This window comes from Pipistrellus kuhlii, unplaced genomic scaffold, assembly GCF_014108245.1.
Source record: "Pipistrellus kuhlii isolate mPipKuh1 unplaced genomic scaffold, mPipKuh1.p scaffold_m20_p_7, whole genome shotgun sequence".
NCBI classification, from domain to species: Eukaryota; Metazoa; Chordata; class Mammalia; order Chiroptera; family Vespertilionidae; genus Pipistrellus; species Pipistrellus kuhlii.
The window spans coordinates 74912538-74929704 of NW_023425573.1; the positions used below are offsets into that span (position 1 = coordinate 74912538).

At 37.7% G+C, this 17167-nt stretch overlaps 1 protein-coding gene across 10 annotated transcripts in view; it reads left to right on the top strand.

Moving 5' to 3' along the window:
* PTPN4 (protein tyrosine phosphatase non-receptor type 4) overlaps window positions 1-17167 on the top strand; it is a 180504-nt gene that overhangs the window by 75763 nt on the left and 87574 nt on the right. For all 10 annotated transcript variants that reach the window (XM_036421183.2, XM_036421186.2, XM_045575725.1 and 7 more), the window contains 2 exons: window positions 5921-5984; window positions 9440-9612. In XM_036421183.2, coding sequence (XP_036277076.1) covers window positions 5921-5984; window positions 9440-9612 — 237 coding nt within the window. The remainder of the gene's footprint in view (window positions 1-5920; window positions 5985-9439; window positions 9613-17167) is intronic.

Here is a 17167-nt window from a genome sequence, read left to right on the forward strand (position 1 = left end):
TTGGAAATCAATTAAAATATTTCTTTTTTTAAAAAGAAATACATATTTTAAAAAAACAAAACAAAACATTCACCATTAAGAAAATAAAATGGGGAAGAGAAAGTTCTGGTTCCAAGTCCAGCAGGTAAAGAATTTAGAAGTCATCACTACTATCCTTACAAGAAAAAAACAACAAAAAATAAGGAAAAATGAAAATCAACTATTGTTTTTAGATCCTTCAGAGAATTAAGTATTCAAGGCACACTGCAGCTCTCAAAACTGAAGAGACAGATGAATATAAAGAATGACAGTTTACTAGGACTAAGAAATCACTCTGTAGCCAGCAACTGGTAGGAAATAATTAAAGGGTAATTGACTGCTTTAGATGGAGCAAAGATAGCTTGAGAGATGAAAACTCGTGACATCTCAGCCTTAGGAAGGCCTTCCCCCTGCCCCCTGACATGTTTTCATAAGTTTTACCATCAGTTGCTCACCAGGTTCTCAGTGTGAACATTGGAGAAAAATTTCATGTTCTGGAGGATTGAGGGTTGATGGTGCTGGTGAACCGGAGGTAACTATTTAAAATGTGCCCAGAGCTTTCTTTTTTCTTTAAGGAAGGTCTGCCCTCAAGGAAATAGTTTAACCAATACTTAACCATCATAGGTTTTTATCAATAAGAGCCTAGTCAGCCGAAACCGGTTTGGCTCAGTGGGTCTGCAGACTCAAGGGTCCCAGGTTCGATTCCAGTCAAGGGCATGTACATTGGTAGCTGGCGCGTCCCCGTTGTGGGGGGTGCAGGAGGCAGCTGGTCGATGTATCTCTCTCATCGATGTTTCTGGCTCTCTGTCCCTCTCCCTTCCTCGCTGTGAAAAATCAATAAAATATACTTTTAAAAAAATAAGAGCCTATTCAAAGTGGGGGAAGGGAAATCACAACATCCGGCTCCCTCCATAGTTCTTGTGTCACCTGAGTGTAAGGTTTGAGGAGCAGGAAAAGGGAGTAGGAGACCAAGACATGTTAAAGGGAAAGTTTATTCTGCTGTAAGGATCAAGATTCATTATCGGAGGAGATAGAGAAACCAGGATTAGAGGAGGGGGAGGAAGAGGACCCAGCCAAATTGCCTCCTGCAGACTGGAAGAGACAGTAACACCTGCAAGGGCGAAGATTCCTTTTGAGGGGGAGGAACAGGAAGGGGTGGGTCCCAGGGCACTCGGCACGTGCTGATTGGTGGTTCAATGTCTTGGGATCATAACTCTGCCCACCAGTTGGGGAGAGGGAGGATCTATCACTAAGAACTAGGTGAGCTGTAAAGCAATGAAACTGATGAACCAAGAGACAGATATAGAGAAAGTAAAGCAACAGGCAGACTGTCAAATAACAGTGGGGAGGGGAGGAAGATCTGGAGGAGATAATAGATCAACCGAAGGACTTGTATACATGCATATAAGTACAACCAATGGACACAAAACTGGGGAGGAAGGAGATGTGTGGGAGGGAGGGGGGCAAAAAAAAATTAATAAAATATGTAAAAATAAATAAATTTTTAAAAAAAAGAAAGTCAAGGGTCACAAACCACTAAAACACTGAGACCTAATAGGATTAAATAATTATTCCTCCAACCCACATCTTACTACATTAACATGGTTCCTATATAATATAATTACAATTTAAATAACTGCAAGACTCAATCTACATAAGAAGTAGTCTGTCAGGAAACCCAGGGACAACGGGGAGACAAAAACAAAGGTAGAATAGGAAGTAGCCTCAAACACCAACCTCACAAACTGATCCTTTGAGGAAGCTACAGTTTGATAGCCTTCGTTTCTAAATGAATTTGTGCCCCGGGGCATTATTGAAAACAGTAGAGTAGTGTGGGTAAGGGAGTGTTAAAGTTAGGAGTGCTTATTGAAAGACTGGAATGACTGGTATCACTCTCATTTTAGGTTCCTGTGGGCATATTCAAAGCTGGGTCCTCCTGAAAAGCAACAGGAAAAGTAACACTGAGGGTTGACTGCTGGAGATAGAGTTCATAAAAGTAGTCCACCAGCGCTGGCCAGTGTGATTCAGTGATAACAGTGTCATACTTTAATAGTTCACATTCTGAGCATAAAAATTATAGTAATTTTTTTTAAAATGTATTTTCATTGATTTCAGAGAGGGGGAGGGAGAGAGAAAAACATCACTAATGAGAGAGAATCATTGATTGGCTGCCTCCTGCACACACCCCACTGAGGGTCTAACCCAGAATCCGGGCATGTTCCTTACCTGGGAATGGAACCTTGACCTCCTGGTTCATAGGTCGACGCTCGACAACTGAGCCACACCAGCCAGATGATGAAATACATTTTAATAAACACTGCCTTTATAAGTATTCAAAGTGTATGTACATTTTTGTATATACAAAAGGATACCCTGATTAAGGTATCTATGGAAAATCTGTTAATGTTATGCTAAATAGTGGAAGTGTCAATGCTTTTCATGTAAGTAAAATCAGGAAAAAATATGCTTACTCTCTCTAATTCAGCTTTGTTATTTAAGTCCTATCAAGCATATTAAGGCAAGAATCCTATTTAATAAAGAGGGGATATGCTAATTGACCACCACTCCATCACAAAGATGGCTGCACCCACAGTTGAGGCCAAGTTCCCATAAGGAGTCTTAACAGGCAATCAGCAGGGACCTAAGGCTATGCCTTCCCCTGCCCCCCGTGGGGCTCGACAGGGGACCTCAGGCTGCATCCCACACCCGGCAGAGCTTGACAGGGGACTTGAGGCCACGACACCTGCCCCAGCACCAGGCCGAGGGACCTGAGGCCGTGCCCCCCACCCAGCGTGGCTTGACGGGACCTCAAGGTGCACCCCCAATGCTGGGTCTGGAGAACCAGACCAGGGGACCTGAGGCTTCACCCCCCTGCCTTGAGCATCCCTATAAGAGCATCTAGATTTTTTTTTCCATTGCTATATCTAAGAGTTTTATAATTTTGCATCTTATGTCTAAGTCTCTGATCCATTTTGAGTTAATTTTTGTGAAGATTATAAGGTCTTTGTCTAAATTTACTTTGTTTCTGCATGTGGATGTCCAGTTGTTCCAGATTCATTTGCTTCATTGTATTGCCTTTGCCCTCTCTCAAAGATTATTTGACTTTATTTATGGAGGTCTGTTTCTGAGTTCTGTATTCTATAACATTGATCTGTTTTGTCTATTCTTTCACAAATACTATTGTATACTATTTTGATTACTATAGCTTTATAGTAAGATTTTAACTCAGGTAGCATCACTCCTCCAACTTAGTTGTTTTTCTATACTGTTGTCAGCAAACTGAGGCTTGTGAGCCATGTGGCTCTTTGGCCCCTTGAGTGTGGCTCTTCCACAAAATACCACGGCCTGGGCGAGTCTATTTTGAAGAAGTGGCATTAGAAGAAGTTTAAGTTTAAAAAATTTGGCTCTCAAAATTTCAGTCATTGTACTGTTGATATTTGGTTCTGTTGACTAATGAATTTGCTGACCACTGCTTTAATACATGTTGGCTATTCCGGATTTATCGCCTCTCCATATAAACTTTAGAATCAATTTGTCAGTATTCACAAATAACTTCATGGGATTTTTATTGGGATTGCATTGAATCTATAGATCAAAGTGGACAGAATTGACATCTTTGGCAAACAATACTGATTCTACCTAACCAGGAACTTGGAATTTCTTTGCATTTATTTATATCTTTGTCATTTTGGCTCATTGGAGTTTTATAATTTTCTTCATATAGTCCTAGAGCATATTTTTTAGATTTATACTTAAGTATTTCATTTTGGGGGGTGCTAATGTACATGGTATTAATGTTTTTAATTTCAAATTTCACTTGGTTATTGTGGCTGTACAGGAAAGCAGTGAACTTTTGTATATTAACTGTGTACCCTACAACTTTACTATCATCAATTATTAGTTCCAGGAGATTTTTCGTTTGATTCTTTTGGATGTTCTACATAGACAGTTATGTCATCTGTGAACAAAGATAGTTTTATGTGATCCTTTTCAAACAGTGTATCTTTTGTTTCCTTTTTTTGCCTTAATGAAGAGGAGTGGTTAAAGGGGACATCCCTACATTTTACCTGATCTTAGAACACTAATTTCACACCATTAAGTATGTTAACTGCAAATTAGAAAGTATGAAGTTGAGAAAGTTTTCCTCTATTCCTACTTTACTGAAGGTTTTTAATCATGACTAGGCATTGGATTTTGTCAGATGCTTATTCTGAATGTATTGATGTGATCATGTAATTTTTTTTCTCTTTTAGTCTTTTGAAGTATTTGTTTATATTAATTGATTTTCAAAAGGCTTGCATTTCTGGGATAAATCCCACCTGGAATTGTTAGATTTCATATGATAATATTTTATTTAGGATTTTTTTTTAACTTATGGTTATGAGAGATGCTGTTTTATAGTTTTCTTGTAAGATCTTTTTCTAGTTTTGGTCTTAGGATAATTCTGACCTCATAAAATGGCTTTGGAAATGTTACCTCTGATTCTATACTCTGAAAGGAATTGTAAAGAATTGGTATAATATTTAAATTTTTTGTATACTTCACTAGTGAATACATGTGGGCCTGGTGACTTTTTAAAAATCCCTTTAATATCTAATATCTACAGTAGTCTCCTGTTATCTGCAGTTTGCTTTCCACAATTTCAGTTATCCATGGACTGAAAATGTTAAATGGAAAATTCCAGAAATAAACAATTCCTAAATTTTAAATTGTATGCTGTTCTGAGTAGGGTGATGGAATCTTGAATTGTCCAGCTCCATCCAGCCAGGGATGTGACTCATCCTTTTTTCAGCATATTCGATACCTGCCCATCAGTCACCTAGTATCCCTCTCGGTTATCAGATCTTAGTATTTATGTCCAAGTAACCCTCATTTTACTTACCAATGGCCCAAAGTGCAGAACTTAGTGATGCTGACAACTTGGATATGCCAAAAGGAAGCCATAAGTTGCCGAAACCGGTTTGGCTCAGTGGATAGAGCGTTGGTCTGCGGACTGAGGGGTCCCAGGTTCTATTCCGGTCAAGGGCATGTACATTGGCTGCAGGCACATCCCCGGGGGGTGAGGGGGAGAGCAGGAGGCAGCTGGTCGATCTTTCTCTCTCATCGATGTTTCTAACTCACTATCCCTCTCCCTTTCTCTCTGTAAAAAATCAATAAAATATATATGTATATGTATGTGTGTATATATATATATTTATTTTATTTATTTTTTATTTTTTTAAAGAAGCCATAAATTGCTTCCTTTAGATGAAAAAATATGTATGGGGGGGGGGGACATTCAAAGGTAGGGTTCAATATTATATGCATTTTCAGGTATTCACTGGGTATTGAAGTTTATAGCCTGCAAATGAAGGAGGACTACCATATAGGCCCATTTAGGCCAAGTATTTCTTTATTAATTTTAGCAAATTGTATCTTTCAAAAAATTGGTTCATTTTCATTGAAATTATCAAATTTGTGGATCTAGACTTGTTTATAGTATTTTTATTATGCTTTTAATATCAGTGTTATTTATAGTAATGTCTACTCTTCACTTCTGATATTAGTACTTGTGTTGTATTCTTTTTTCTCTTAGTTTGGCTAGAGTAGGGGTGTCGAACTCAATCTGAGAAGGGGCCAAAATCTAAAATCCAGCCTAAATCGCGGGCCGAATGGTTTACTGAACAGTCATAAACTGTCATTGTGATGGAAACGCAGCGGAGTGCAGTGATGACAGCGCAGTGCGGGCCACATTGCAAGGCCTGGCGGGACGGATTTGGCCCGCGGGCCTTGTGTTTGACACATGTGGGCTAGAGGTTTATAAATTTTATCAATCTTTTAAAATAATTGTTTTCTTAATTTGCTAATATTTATGTCTTTAATCAGTATTTTAAATACTTAAGTTCTGTTTCTTTTTATCTAGGTTGAAGATTGTAAAAATTTCGTTTAAGTGCAAACAATTTTTTATTCAACTTAGAAAAGAGTTGGTGAGTACTGATATAATAATTATCAATATAAAGAAATCTTAAGAAATGACAGGTCATTCATGACAACTTTTAGTGCTAGTGAAAGTGTTATTAATACTACTGGAGGCCCGGTGCATGAAATTTGTGCACCTGAGGGGGGGTTCCCTCAGCCCGGCCAGTACCCTCTCCAATCTGGAACCCCTTGGGGGATATCTGACTGCCAGTTTAGGCCCAATCCCAGGGGTCAAGTGTTTATGAGCCAATGCCTGCCTGATCTCCCCCAACTGCCCTCCCCTGCCAGTTTGATCACCCCACACTGCCCTCCCCTGCTGGCCTGATCACACTCCTAACTGCTTGCTTCACTGATGCCCTGATCGCCCCTAACTGCTCTCCCCTGACAGCCTGATTGCCCCTGACAGCCTGATTGCCCCTAATTGCCTCTACCTTGGCTGCCACCACCGTGGCTTTGTCCAGAAGGAAGTTAGACATCTGGAAGATGGCCGGTCGACCTGGTCTAATTAGCTTATTACCCTATAGACTGATAAATACTTTCTGACTTAACTGACAATTTCTGACAAGATGTATTATTTTTCCAGTGTTTCTATGGTTATGATTTAAAGTTTTTCTAGTTATCCATTCTGCTATCTTTTAAGCTTAAAAACTGACCTCATGATGTTTATTATCAGTCCCCAGGGTCCATTCATGAGGGCAGTAAATGAGTATTTTATGTTTCTTTTTCTTTTTACTACTAAATCTATAGCAGTTCCTTTCATATATAAGCTCATTTTGTTTTAGGGAACTTGAGTGTTTAGTTTTATTTCTTGTTCATAAACATATAGTTCATTTCTCCCTTTTTTGTTGTGGCAGTGTCCTTTTTATATATTAAATACAACATATTGTATTATCATGGAAAGTAGTGTTGGAAAGAATTTCATCTTATAGTATTTTTATTTTTATTTTATCAAATTAGACAAATCTTATTCTTTGACGTATATTATTTCTCAGAAATCTTGACAAATTAATGCAGGTTTCAGATAGTTGTGTATGTGTAAAATATATTCAAGATCTTAAAATTGTATTTGAATAAGCTGCATTTTATCAGAAGATAGTGATCTACTAAGTCACTGTAATTCATCATTTATGCTCACGAAATAAGAAAGTTTTTTCAACAGAGATAGTGAAATAGAATAATATACAGATATTAAGTATAGTGCTTAATAAATAAATTATATATAATGTTAATATGTAGAACATTACTACCACCCCAGAAACTGGTATTATTGCTAATGGAGGTGATACCCACTTGCAGTCCTTAACTCCTCCAAAATGCAAACATTACTCTCATTTGTATCACCAGGGATTAGTTTGTTTATTTTTGAACTTCAAAGAAATTCCATAGAATGCTCTCTTTTTGTCTGCTTTTTCTCTCTTAACATTATGAAGTTCACCCATGTTTTTGGACATAGCAGTAGTTTGCTCTATTGCTGTATGCTATTCTACAGAATGAATATACCATAAATAGTTATTTATTCTTACATTAGTGAACAGTTTTGTCATTTCCAGATTATAGCTATTATTATTAATGCTACTTATGAGCATTTTTTACGTTTCAATAAATGTTTAGAGAAATAAAATATGATGTCTTATCTGATAACTGGAGAACAAACAAATATTTTACCTTATATAGGTAGAAGACAATAAATAAGTCAACTTTTTCTAATTTGCTTCCTATTACAGTACTATTGTTATTATTCATCATAATAGTACTTTTAGTATCTAACATTTACTGTGTGCCTGGTAATATACCAATCATTATCAGATCAATTAATTCTTACAACCATTGCCTCAGATAATGTATCATTAGGAATGTGTTTAGCTTCAGGTAATATCAGTAACAAAAAGTCAACTAACAATTGATTAAAGACTGTAGACAGGCATACTCTGCAGAATGGTGCCTTTTAATGTTTTCTATCTGAAATATCTCTTTATTTTTAAATACCCAAACTTTATAGAAATCTACTTATTTTTCAGTACCACAGTTAGCATATCTATTGTTTACAATATGTATGGGAAAGTTTGTTACATTTCAAATACAATTAGAAGAATGTCAGAGTCACATGTATACTTTTTGAAGTTCAGTGTCAAAGGAGGAAGCACAGAACAATTACTGCAGTCATATTCTGAGACATTCTCTGTCATTTTTCATTATATGTGGTATGTGGTACAATATGTAACTATGTAGTTCATGCAAAGCACCCCTTAAGCATAATTAAGATTTCTTTGACCTTCTAGAAGTGATAGTGTAAGCATATTATCTTCTAACAGTAATTTAATATTTATATCTGGGCATTTTTCTGTATTTTAGTTATGAAAAAATATCTATGACCTTTTGATGGGCAAAGAGTTCTTTAACAGGACAGAGAGGCAAAACTATCTGAAAAAAAAATTCAATAACTTGAACTATGTTAAAATTAATAACTGTTCATCAAAAGACATCATTAAGAGAGTGAAGTATCACAGAATATGTATGTAGTGCACACACACACTGCATCCTGGGTTGTATATCCAAACTAATCTAAAAAAACATATTAGTGGATTGAACAAACACTGCAGAAATTAGGATATCCACATGGCCAGTAACATGAAAAGATGTTGAACCTCACTAATCATCAGGGAAGTACAAATAACAAAAATGGGATACTTCTTCATATCCACCAGAATAGTAAAGATTGATAAGTCAGTGGTGAGTATGTGGGACCACACTGCTGGTAGTGAGGCATATATCCTATATAATAAACAGGTAATATGCAAATTGACCATTACACCCTCACAAAACGGCTGCCTATGACCAGGCTGGCCAATGGGGTTATTGAGAGATGACCAAACAACTGAACAAGCAGGCTGTGTGGGGCAACCAGGTTGGCAGGGGGGTTAGTGAGGGACAACCAAATGACTGAACAGCAGGCCAGGATGGTGGGCTGTGAGGGGGAACCAGGCCAGCAAGGGAGCAATTGGGGGCAACCAGGTTTTGGGGGGGGGCAGTTGGGGGCCACCAGGCCCGCAGGGGGGCAGTTGGGGGTAACCTGGCTGGCAGTAGGGGGCAGTTAGGGGCAATCAGGCTGGCACACAGAAGCAGTAAGGTGTGATCAGTCCAGTGGGAGGGGGGCAGTAAGGTGTGACCAGGCAGGCAGGCAGGTGAGCTATTAGGAGCCAGTGGTCCAGGATTGTGAGGGGGATGTCCAACTGCCAGTTTAGGCCCAATACCAGGGATTGGGCCTAAACAGGCAATCAGACATCCCTCCAGGGGTCCTGAATTGTAGAGGGTGCAGGCTGGGCTAAGGAGATCCACTCCATCCCTCTGTGCACGAATTTTCTGTACCAGGCTTCTAGTTTATCTATAAAAGGTAAATGGACCATAAAATCTTGATATATTCCTGATATTTTCTACTTTTTTTTTATTATTATTATTATTACAGCATGAATCCAGAGAAACCTTATTGGGATTTAATATGATGAACTATAGAGCATGCAAAAATTTGTGGAAAGCATGTGTAGAACATCACACATTCTTCCGTTTGGACAGACCACTTCCACCTCAAAAGAATTTTTTTGCACATTATTTTACATTAGGTTCAAAATTCCGGTACTGGTAAGTATTGCTTTTGCATTAATGCTGCGTTGCCTTTAAATTAAGGGTATAGTTTATTGAACCATAGAATTGTTGTTACTTATACATACCTATGAATCAAAATCTCCATGACTATATCAACAAAAAGTGCTATAGGTTCTTGTGAAAAACCTTTCTTTTACTTTATTTCATTTCATTAGTTCCTATAGTAAATCAATGATATTTAATTATTTATATTCTAGAACTGTTATAATTTCTATTATGTTTTTATTAAACATTTACAAGAAAACTTCTTTGTTCCAAGACACCATGTATTTTTAAGCTGTTTTCTGCATAAGCATACTAATACTTGGCTTATTTTGTGTCTGAGTTCTCAAACCCTTTATTGTACAGAGTTATACAAAATCAGATTTTATAACTGAAAAGTAGCCCTACGTCCTTTTCCTAATATTGTTGTATTTTTTATTTCTGATAGCTTTTATTTTTTTCCTGAAGGCAACAATCTTTGGGGGATAGCTAATTAGAAAAAAATAACAGCATAAGGCCTCTAATAGGTTATTTTATTTAAAATGCATGCCTTCCCCTCCCGCAAAAGATTCAGTAGCAACACAAACAGAATTGGGAAAATTTTAATATCGTTCATGCTCCAAAAGGTCAGGGCACCTGCCTGGGTTGCAGGCTCGATGCCCAATAGGAGGTGGTGTGGGAGGCAACTGATCAATGTTTTTCTCTCTTTTTCCCTCTTTAAAATCAAAAAAAAAAAAAAAAAAAAAAAACCTTTGCCAAAACTGGTTTGGCTCAGTGGTAGAACGTCGGTCTGCGGACTGAAAGGTCTCGGGTTCGATTCCAGCAAGGGCATGTACATTGGTTGCCGGCACATCCCCGGTAGGGGGTGTGCAAGAGGCAGCTGGTCAATGTTTCTCTCTCATCGACGTTTCTAGCTCTCTATCTCTCTCCCTTCTTCTCTGTAAAAAAATCAATTTTATATATATATATATATATATATATATTTTTTTTTTTTAACTTTTTATATTTTCAGGCACAGCAGATTTTTAGTAGCTTGGTGTCATGTTTAACTCCTAGCTCACCTTTCTAAAAGCAATATTGGACAAACTAAGGCAGTGGTACTTGCAAATTCAAAGGTAAATAGAGAGAATGTTAGATCAAAGGTGAAAGTCAAGGAAAATTTTACTAAACATTATATATTGGTACTATTCCTCAGCAAAGACAAAAGAAATCTCTAATGAAAGAACAGTACTAACCATAATGGTCTCAATAAACTTCATTCCTAATTAAACAACCCCCAGAGTTATTGTACAAAGACTATACTTTCTTTAATCTTCCTCTGTACTTGAAAATACAATCTATAATAATAAAAGCATAAAATGCTAATTAGACTGGACAACTTTCCACACAAAGCCAGGGCTGCGAGGGAAGTCCAGGTCCCGGGTACCAGAGGGAAGCCTCTGCTAGCAGCTGTGGGAAGGAAGGCCTACTCTTGCACGGATTTTGTGCATGGGCCTCTAGTATAAATATAAATAACGCACACACCATTTTGCTTAGCAGCAAAGAAATGAATAGATTGTAATAATCAGCCTTATTTATTACACTGTTATAACTCAAACAAGTCTTGGATGAGAAAAAAATCAAGGAATTTACCCAAACTATACCACAGCAAACAAAATCTAATCATAATGACTACAAATGCAAAAGAGAGTTTAAACAGTTTGGAGATAAATCATCACTGAAACAGAATGAAATTTCCATATGAATATTGATTTTTTTTTTTTTAAATGAAGAAGCTAAAGAAATTAGTTTAAAAAAATAAAATATTGGTGGGGAGAAGAGCAACACCTGCCTTGCAGCAATTACTGCCTTTGGAGGAATATGGGCCTATTACTAGCAGGTTTTGAATTTCTAAACAGCTTTATTAAAATGTAATTGATATACAGTAAGCTACTATATTTAAAGTTTTAAAATTGATATTTTTTGATAAAGTTTTAAAATGGATACATATCCATTAATCCATCACCACTCACGATCACTAGCATATCTACCCAAAATGTTTCCCCAAACCCTCTTGGTTTTTTTTTTGTTTGTTTGTTTTTAATATATTTTATTGATTTTTCACAGAGAGGAAGAGAGAGAGATAGAGAGTTAGAAACATCAATGAGAGAGAATCATTGATCAGCTGCCTCTTGCACACCCTCCACCGGGGATGTGCCCGCAACCAAGGTACATGCCCTTGCCCGGAATCGAACCCGGGACCTTTCAGTCCGCAGGCCGACGCTCTATCCACTGAGCCAAACCGGTCCCAGCATCCCCAAACCCTCTTGTAATTCCTTTCTCCCACCCTTTTATATCCCCATGAAACCAACCATGTATTTTATATGTAAATATATGTAAATGGTTTTTTTTAAGGTTTTATATATATATTTTATATCATGTATTTTTAAGCATGTATATTGCATGTTTGTATTTTAGTCTGGCTTCTTTTACTAAGCATAGATATTCTAAAATGTATCTGTGTTGTTACATGTATTGATGGCTCATTTCTTTTTATTGTAGAGTAGTATTCCATTGTATAGATATACTGTAATTTTTTATCCATTCACTTGATTATGATATATAATGGTTTGTTTCCCAATTGGGTTGTTTCCAAGTTTGGGCTATTAATAAAGCTACTGTGAACATTCATGTGAAATGTTTGCTTCAATTGCTCTTGATTAAATACTTAAGAGTGGAATGCCCAGATCATGTGGTAAATATTTAACTTTGAAAAATCTGCCAGTCATTTTTTTAAAGGAGTTTGTACCATTATATGTACCCACCAGCAATATATGAGATTTCCAATCAGTATATTCTCACCAACATTCATTGTTATCTTTTCATTTTACTAGTGTCTTCTGAAAAACATAATTTTGATGAAGTACAAATTGCCAATTTTTCTTTTATGGATTTTTCTTTCTGTTTCATATATAAGAAATCTTTGCCTAACCCCAGGTCACTAAGATTCATTCCTGTTTTCTTCTATGTGTTTTGTAGTTTTAGCTCTTAACGTTTAGGTCTATGATTCATTTGAAATAATTTTTGTATATGGTGGGAAGTATGGATTGATTTTGTTAGGGTTTTGTTTGTTTTTTTTATTGCATATGGACATCCAGTTGTCCCAGCACAATTTATTGAAAAGATTGTCCATTTTTCATTGACTTGGCTTTTGCACCTTGGTTGAAAATCAATAATTCAGATTTTTATAGTCTTGTTTTTGGTCTTATATCTAATAAGTTTTAAAATCAGTAGTATTAGTCCTCCAACTTAGTTTTTTTTCCCCTCTTTTTAGTTGTTTTTTCTTTTTTTCTTTTTCGTTTTGTTATTTTTTTCTTTTAGAAGCAAGGCCTTTTTTTTTTTTTTTTTTTTTTTTATGTGATGAGTGACATTGATTTTTCATGTCTTAAACTTTCCCTGCTTTCCACTGATAAACCTTACTTTGTCATCATCTTTTACCCTTTTTTTATTTTATTCACTTTGCTAAAGTTTTATTTCGAATTTTTGCATTCATGTTCATGAAGGATATTATTTTGTAGTTTTCTAATAATGTCATTGTCAGGTTTTGGTGTCAGGTTTTTGACCTCATTAAATGAGTTGGGGGGAAAAATAAGTTGGGAGGTACTAATATTTTCTCATTTTCAACTTTCTAGAAGACTTTCTGTGGTAATGGTATTATTTTCTTTTGAAATGTTTAATAGAATTTACCAATTAATCCATGTAGGGCAGAAGTTTTATTTACAGGAAACTTTTGAACTACACATGAAAATTCTTTATTAGCTATACAGCAATTCAGGATTTCTCTTCCTGAACAAGCATTAGTAGGTGTTTTTCAAGAAATTTATCTATTTCATCTAAGTCGTTGAATTTTTTTATATAAAATTTATAATATTTTCCTGTTATCTTTATATCTTTAGAATCTGTAAGAATGCCATTTCTGTCATTCTTGATATTGATACTATTTTTCTTCTCTTTTCTTTCTGAATATTCTCACTAGAGATTTATCAGTTTGGATTAAATATCCTATCTAATAAAAGTAATATGCAAATTGACCATCACTCCAACACACAAGATGGTACCCCCATGTGGACACAGGATGGCAGCCACAAGATGGCCAGCAGGGGAGGGCAGTAGAGAGGGACCAGGCCTGCAGGGGAGAGCAATTAGGTGTGACCAGGCCTGCAGGGAAGGGCAGTTAGGGACAATCAGACTGCTAGAGGAGCAGTTAGGCATTAATCAGGCTGGCAGGGGAGTGGTTAAGGGGCAGACAGAAGTGGTTAGGGGCAATCAGGAAAGCAGGCAGGTGAGCATTTGGGAGCCAGCGGGACTGTATTGTGAGGGGGATGTCCCAGATTGGAGAGATAGCAGGCTGTGTTGAGGGACACACACCCCATCCATTCCCAAATTTAATGCACCGGGCCTCTAGTTTTTAAATCTTGAGCAACAAAGCTTTTATCCAGCCCTGGCTAGTATGTCTCAGTTGTTGAGCATTATCCTTTGCTCCAAGTGGTCACAGGGTTAATTTCCACTCAGGGCATATGTCCAGTTGCAGGCTTGATCCTCAATGGGGGGGCATGCAGAAACTTTTTTTCAGGCTTATCTACCATGTCTGAAAGGGAAAACATAACCAAAAAAAATACTTTACTTAGTAAGTTTACCATTGAAATTTAGACATTAACAAAAATAAAAATCCTCACAGGATATAACATTTCTGAATCCATTTTTTAAAAATGTTTAATGGTGCCAGCCGGCATGGCTCAGTGATTGAGTGTCCCTGTTTGGGCCTCTCCCCAGTAGGGGTCTTGCAGGAGGGAGCCAATCAATGATTCTCTCTGATCATTGATGTTTCTATCTCTTCCTGTCCCTTCCTGTATGCAATCAATAAAAATATACTTTGAACAGAGAATCCAAGATGGCTGCACGGGTAAACACCTAGCTGCAGCTGCACACAACAAAATACAATTAAAATATAAAATGGACATTACCCAGAACTACAGGAAAGTCGACTGACTGGAAATTCTACAACGAGAAGCAAGGAAAAAACCAGAAGGAAGAGCAGAGGAGCTGTAAAAGCCTAAGGTACAGAGACAAGCGGCGCACGTGGAGAGGCAGTCCCGGAGGCGTGCACATTCTGCGCAGAGGACGGACTGTTGACTCTGCTGCCAGATTGCCCTGGCAGGAAGAAGACAAAGGCTCCGGACTGTGCTGGGCCCCAGTTCTGACTCCTCTGAACCCCACTTCTAGGCCAAACTCCGGGGATCCAGGCTCAAACAGAGGGAGCTGGGCTGTAAGGCAGAACCCCGGGGGAGCGACGAAAGGAGGTCCCAGAGGCGCGCACATTGCAAACAGAGAAGGGACGGTTGGCTGTGCTGTGGGGTTGCCCTGGCAGGAAGGAGACAGGGGCTCCAGACTGTTCTGAACTCCACTTCCAACTGAACTGAATCCCAGTTCTGGGCTCATTGGGGGAGAGCCTACACTGTTTGGTAGCAGGCAAAAATCAAGGGCATCTTTCTCTCAGAGGTGCTTGCAGCGAGTACCAAAGGACCCAGGGGATTACTGAGACTCAGGAACCGCATAGGGCGTGGCTGATGGAAGCCTGTAGGCTCCACCCTGAAACTCCGCCCCATCAGGGAACCGGCAAAAATGCCAAGACAATGAAATAGATCACAAACGAAAGAAATGGAGGACAAGAAGCGACTGGATATAGAGTTCAAAACCACACTTATAAGGTTGTTCAAGAATCTCCTAGAAAAGGCCAATAAAAAAAATAAGACCTATGAGGATATGAAAAGGGATCAACTAGAAATAATAAGGGATCAACAAGAAATGAAGAATACATTGTCCGAAATAAAAAATATTATACAGAGTCCTAAAAACAGAATGGAAGACCACAAGAATCAAGTCAAAGATTTGGAACATAAAGAGCCAGAGGACACTCCTCCACAGAAGCAAGAAGATAAGAGAATCCAGAAAATTGAAGATAATGTAAGAAACCTCTGGGACAACTTCAAGCGAACCAACATCAGAATTATGGGGGTCCCAGAAAATCAGAGAGAGCAAGATACCAAAAACATACTGAAAGAAATAGTGACAGAAAACTTCCCCCACCTGGTGAAAGAATTAGACTTACAAGTCCAGGAAGTGCACAGAACCCCAAACAAAAGGAATCCAAAGAAGACCACACCAAGACACATCATAATTAAAATTCCAAGAGCAAAAGACAAAGAGAGAATATTAAAAGCAGCAAGAGCAAAGCAGGTAGTTACCTATAAAGGAGCACCCATATGATTGTCAGCTGATTTCTCAACAGAAACCATTCAGGCCAGATGGGAATGGCAAGAAATATTCAAGGTGACGAATAGTAAGAACCTACAGCCAAAAATACTCTACCCAGCAAAGCTATCACTCAGAATCGAAGGCCAGATAAAGAGCTTCACTAATAAAAAAAAGCTAAAGGAGTTCATTACCACCAAACCAGAATTATATGAATTGCTGAAGGAGGTTCTTTCTGAAGAGAAAGTAAATAAAGATAAAAATTATGAACAACAGATACATAACTATCAACAAGTGAGTCTAAAAACCAAGGAAATTAAAAAAACTGATGAACAATATTAACTGTTGAATACAATAGAATCAGAGGTATGGAAGGGGAGTGAACTGACGATTCTTGGGGAAAAGGGGAAAGGGGGATATGGGAAGAGACTGAACATAAACTATGCACCTATGGATGAGGACAATGGGGGGTGGGGAAAGGGCAGAGGGTGGGGTGGGAACCTGGTGGAGGAGAGCAATGGGGGGGAGGAAGAGAAACATTTGTAATAATATGAACAATAAATATCTATTAAAATATATATATATATATATATACACACACACACATACACACATACACACACTTTGAAAATGCACTTAATAGTAAAATTGAGCTATTCAAGAGGTAAATTAAAATAGCTCATGAACCTTAGCTGGTTTGACTCAGTGGATAGAGCTCCAGCCTTCAGGTTCACTTTCCAGTCAAGGGCACTTACTTCAATTGCAGGTTCCATCCCACTGTGGTAGTGACACATGCAGGAGGCAATCAATCAATGTGTCTCTCTCACATTGATTTTTCTCTCTATCTCCTCACTCTCTCTAAAAAAAATCAATGGAAAAATTTATCCTCGGGTGAAGATTAACAGAAAATAGCTCATGAACTGGCCCTGGCTGGATAAGTTGGTTAAAGTGTTATCCCAATATGCCAAGGTTGTGGGTTCAATCCCTGGTCAGCGTATAAACCAAAATCAACCAATGAATATATAAATAAATGGAATAGTAAATTGATGTTTTTCTTCATACCTCTCTTCCTCCCTTCTTTGCTTCCCTCCCTTTTTCTTTTCCTCTCTCTCTAAAATCAATAAAATTCAATAAATAATTAAAATAAATCAAGGAGTATCTGGCAAAAAGAACTAAGAATGAAGATTAAACCCTTTAGCCAAGACTGGTTTGGCTCAGTGGATAGAGCGTCGGCTTGGGGACTGAAGGGTCCCTGGTT